Source organism: Mus caroli, unplaced genomic scaffold (assembly GCF_978045245.1).
Source record: "Mus caroli unplaced genomic scaffold, Mus_caroli_1 scaffold_4, whole genome shotgun sequence".
Taxonomy (NCBI): domain Eukaryota; kingdom Metazoa; phylum Chordata; class Mammalia; order Rodentia; family Muridae; genus Mus; species Mus caroli.
This window is the reverse complement of record NW_028227259.1, coordinates 1,207,441-1,212,627: the sequence shown is the minus strand read 5'-3', so window position 1 is coordinate 1,212,627 and position 5,187 is coordinate 1,207,441. Positions and strand designations below refer to the sequence as shown.

General features: G+C 40.4%; 1 protein-coding gene across 7 annotated transcripts in view; it reads right to left on the bottom strand.

Moving 5' to 3' along the window:
• Nucleotides 1–2,133: 2,133 nt before the first annotated feature.
• Nucleotides 2,134–5,187, bottom strand: part of Akap9 (A-kinase anchoring protein 9) — a 150,543-nt gene continuing 147,489 nt past the window's right edge. For all 7 annotated transcript variants that reach the window (XM_029477660.2, XM_029477662.2, XM_029477658.2 and 4 more), the window contains 3 exons: nucleotides 5,002–5,131; nucleotides 4,351–4,490; nucleotides 2,134–2,668 (listed from right to left, as the gene is read on the bottom strand). In XM_029477660.2, coding sequence (XP_029333520.1) covers nucleotides 2,631–2,668; nucleotides 4,351–4,490; nucleotides 5,002–5,131 — 308 coding nt within the window. In that variant the 3' untranslated portion in view covers nucleotides 2,134–2,630. The remainder of the gene's footprint in view (nucleotides 2,669–4,350; nucleotides 4,491–5,001; nucleotides 5,132–5,187) is intronic.

The following is a 5,187-nucleotide window of genomic DNA, read 5'->3' as shown; positions in this document are numbered from 1 at the left end:
TCCTGGTTTGTATTCATGAATTTGAACTTGTGCTTCAGTAACTACAGTTCATGAGAACATATGGAAGCTTACATCCTATTTGCCTGAAATAGGTTCCTTTTAGTATTATCTTTGGTTATTTAGGTAAGTCACTTTTTTTTTTTAATTTATTTTTTATTAGGTATTTTCCTCGTTTACATTTTCAATGCTATCCCAAAAGTCCCCCATACCCACCCCCCCAATCTCCTACCCACCCACTCCCCCTTTTTGGCCCTGGGGTTCCCCTGTACTGGGGCATATAAAGTTTGCAAGTCCAATGGGCCTCTCTTTGCAGTGATGGCCAACTAGGCCATCTTTTGATACATATGCAGCTAGAGTCAAGAGCTCCAGGGTACTGGTTAGTTCATATTGTTGTTCCACCTATAGGGTTGCAGTTCCCTTTAGCTCCTTGGGTAATTTCTCTAGCTCCTCCATTGGGGGCCGTGTGATCCATCCAATAGCTGACTGTGAGCATACACTTCTGTGTTTGCTAGGCCCCGGCATAGTCTCACAAGAGACAGCTATATCTGGGTCCTTTCAGCAAAATCTTGCTAGTGTATGCAATGGTGTCATCGTTTGGAAGCTGATTATGGGATGGATTCCTGCATATGGCAATCACTAGATGGTCCATCCTTTCGTCACAGCTCCAAATTTTGTCTCTGTAACTCCTTCCATGGGTGTTTTGTTCCCATTTATAAGAAGGGGCAAAGTGTCCACACTTTGGTCTTCGTTCTTCTTGAATTTGATGCGTTTAGCAAATTGTATCTTATATCTTGGGTATCCTAAGTTTCTGGGCTAATATCCACTTATCAGTGAATACATATTGTGCGAGTTCCTTTGTGATTGGGTTACCTCACTCAGGATGATGCCCTCCAGGTCCATCCATTTGCCTAGTAATTTCATAAATTCATTTTTTTAAATAGCTGAGTAGTACTCCATTGTGTAAATGTACAACATTTTCTGTATCCATTCCTCTGTTGAGGGGCATATGGGTTCTTTCCAGCTTCTGGCTATTATAAATAAGGCTGCTATGAACATAGTGGAGTCTTGTTATCAATGGTATTTTCACAACAAATTACAAAAGTTGCTCACCTCTCAAAATTATGCTTGTCTCTCCTTTTACTGAGTGGTTGTTAGACTTTTAGGTCATAGATGTTACATTTGATGTGTTAGGTTAAAACCTTGATTAAAGTTTGATGGTTGTTTCTAAGTAACAGATTTTCTTTGGCCAATGTAGATGTTTTGTCTTTATTATTCCTAGAGGGGTTCTAGACTTTGATCAGATTGGTAGATTCCTGGCAGAGTTGTGACCTGAGTAAGGCTGTCCTGTTTACTGTCTAGTTTTAGACTTTGACATGTTTTCAGTGCTGAGATTTAAAAGGGCTCAAGCACTAGAATTCCAGATTGAGATACTGACCACAGACGAGCTATTAAGTTATTGTGAAGAACACAGCAGAGGCTGAGGGCCAAAGGGTGGCAAGCACATGTCCGTCTGCCTTTTCCCTACTGAACCGTCTTGACTTGGCAACTGCATTAGTTTCTAAAAGGGTTTAATGCACAACTTTCCTGCTCAACTAGTTCCTTTAGAATAGTTTTGATAGTTTTAGAAAGCCTAGTTGAAATTCAGGAAATAAAATTTGGAATGCCTAGCAATGTACAGCTTTGTGACTGTCTTCATGTAGTGCAGAGACCATTAATAGTGAAACACTCTTTTCCAGATGTAAACACTACCACTGCTATTTTAGTCAGTGCAGTGCTAGTAGGGAGCCCTCTGGAGAGCTGTATTCTCTCTGAGACTTTTCCAATTAGAATTTGGCTGGCTTAGCAGGACGCTTCCTGAATTTTGCTACATCTTATGGATACAATTAATATTAAGAGCTGATTTCTGCGTCTAGATTGTAAGTCTCTTTGGACATAAGAACACTAAATGTAATAAAACATGGACTAATCATAAACACCAGTGCCACCTTAGTGTTGAAAACAGAGGCACGTTAAGAATGTTCTTTAATGAAGGCAGAGCAAAACCACACTTTGGATCCTGAGCTGCGACAAGTAACAAGATGATAGGGACCACGAGTTGTGGCTTAGTGAAAAATCAAGAAGGTTCAACTACAGTAAGGTGAAAATGGTGAGGTCTTTTTATTTCAGTACTTGACAAAATACCCATTAAGTTCAAAACTTTGACCATTATACAAAAATAGGTCTCTACAAGTGATATGTTGTCTTCATCACCAGTAGCAAATGTATGAAGCAGAAACTTCAGTAGCTTTGTAAGAAAGCGCAGGGCACCGCAAGGTACTCCTCCAGCAGCACTGTCATTGGAAAAAGTTTAATCTTTTCACCCACCTGATAAATACACAAAGTTTATAATTTAATCACTTAAATTAGCATTCCACAAATATACATGTAATTTAATGATTACTGTGCCTGAACATACACACATTGCTTATATACACAAACTCCAGTTTGTCTTCATGTGCTGCTAAGGATTTGTATACAATCATAAGCTGTATATGTATTGGTCCCATTGAATATTCACAATACAAAAGCACAAAAGAGCCATTGATTTACAAAAGGGAATCTATTTAATATTGAATTAATGTTTCAACGGATTATCTCCTCATGCCAAAGTGAAATTGAGTAGAGGACCCTGTAAAATAGAAAACAAAGCAATTAGACTTTGCCTATATAATGGCATCCAGCTGACATGGGCAGATGGATCTGTTTAACACCATCTCAGAATGTTGGGGGGCTGTGACAAGTTTCAGTGGTCAAGGTGCTGTCAAGCCCAACAATCTGAGTTTGATCCCTGGAACCCACATAGTGAAAGGACAACCAATATGCCAATTTTCTCATTGCTACAACCATGCTGTAGCACAAATGTGCACAGACACACACAAATGAAACAACCACAAACCCAATGTTTTCACACCTGAAGGTAAAACTTATTTTTTAAGTAATAATGTATGTTCTGTGTGTGTGTGTGTGTGTGTGTGTGTGTGTGTGTGTGCACGCACATGTTTGTGTGAGTGCAGCACAGAATGCCCTAAATCACTGGATCATGTAGAGATGGAGGTACAGTTATGAGCAGCCTGAGACGGAGTGCTGGGAACCACAAGTAGGTCTCTAAACAACAGTTTGTTGTTTCTCACACAAAACCATCTTCAGCCCTTAGCTTAAATATAGCTCCAAGAGGCTGACTATATTTAGAGGTTACCTTGACTGCCCTATAGCAAGGAACGCTGATGTAGGTCATGAGCACTCTTAAGGTTACTTGGGTTAAATGAAAAGCTAAACTACCTTTAAACAACTGCAGTCCTCAGTATGTGGTATTAAAAGAAAAAGAGTCCTAACAAATGATCAGGGACTGAAGAGATGGTTAGAAGCACTCTAGAGGATCTGGGGCCCAGGAACCACATGGTAGCTCACAATCATCTATATGACTCCAGTCCTTTTCTGGCCTTTGTAGGTAGGCATCAGCCATGCATGTGGTACACAGACACACATGGACAGAAAACATCCATACATATAGAATAACTAAAAACAAACAAGCAAATAAAAACAAATCCATCAAAGCGGATGGCTAGCCCAATAGCTTAAACTAAAATGACAGTCTTTGGGCCAGTAGTGAGTGAGTGAAGGCGGGGAACTTTTCCTATGATGAATGAAATCTACCTCTACATAACGTATGACAATATGTATATAGTTCTGAGAAGAAGATAAGATTCTTACAAAGCCTTAAAAATAAAAGTTATATAACTTTTGTGTGTAGGCGATATCTCACAGTGCAGGTCAGAGGGTAACTTGTGGGATTGGGGGTTGAACTCAGGCTTGGAGGCAGGTGACTTTAACTGCTGAGTCATCTCTCCACCCCTTTATGAAACATGGTTCATATGTTGAGGGGATATATAATGATGCTTAGTGTCTTACAAGGCTGTCATGTGGAAGGACAATGAGGAGTGGAGACAATGGCAGCATTACCTGCTTAGGACAGGGCTTGCTCTGCCTTCTACACCTTGCTGCTTTCTTGCTACATATGCTACTTAGGAACATGTTCTGTGTTGGGCCTCAAAGTCAGAGAACCTTGTAGATGGTACCTACCATGCATTTCGTCTAATCCAAATGAAGACAGTACAAAATCACTCTGTCAGGGGTGCTGAGGGAACACATTTAAGCTAAAATGTGATAGAGTCAACTCTCTGCTGGGACAACCGGGGAACTTACTTCTGCACTGAGCTACGGGATTTGATTAACCTGCAGAAGCACGTGGAGGAGTTAGAGATACACAAGTGGATCTAGCATTGCCGCTACAGAGAAGTGAAGAGGCAGCACCTGACTGTATAGCTCCAAGTCGCCTTTTCAGTGCCTCTAGCCGAGTGACGTAATCTGTCAGAGATTTATCAGGATTGTACTGGTGAAGTTGAGAAGAAGCCATTGAAATAGAATTTAAGTCTCCTGGAGTACCCGGGTACCTATGGATTAAATTACATTCAGGAATCCAATTTGCCAGAAACAATGCAGCAAAACTGACAGCCTGCCTCCCCCTGCTCTATACACTGCCTGAGCTATGATTCCAGACTTCTAAATACAGGATAACAAGGAAGTAAGTCTCCACCAAACTCAAAGATACCATTATGTGAAGACCTAGCACAAGTCCTACAGAGGTGCACAGAATATGCAGGATTTGTGTTAAGCAACTTTTCATAGGTCTACAGCATTATTTTCTGTTTTTGTAATGGATGGTGATCAGTACTTTTTCAATGTCTAACTACAGCATATACTTATAAACAGTTTATAAATGGTGTTTCCTATACCTTTAGAAACCATTTACAAATTGAAAAGTAGCTCTGATCCGAAGCTTTAAGATACAGAAACTACATATAACTATAGGTGTTCCATTCTCATAATGCAAAAAGTCACAGGCCTAACAGTCCATTCTCCTCTGAAGTACTGTCTACTCCGCCAGGGCTGATAAAGTCTTACCTATTCTGCAATGGTAAGGGAGACCGAGGATAGTCCAGATCAAATCTTGAGCGGTACGTTGTGTGTCTTGGTTCTCCATAGAGCTCCAGCCCACCAGGAGAATGATAGAATGGATCAGTCTTTTCTATGCCTAAAGAAATCCAAATATATCACCATGATGAAAAAACTACCAAGCCTCAGAAGACA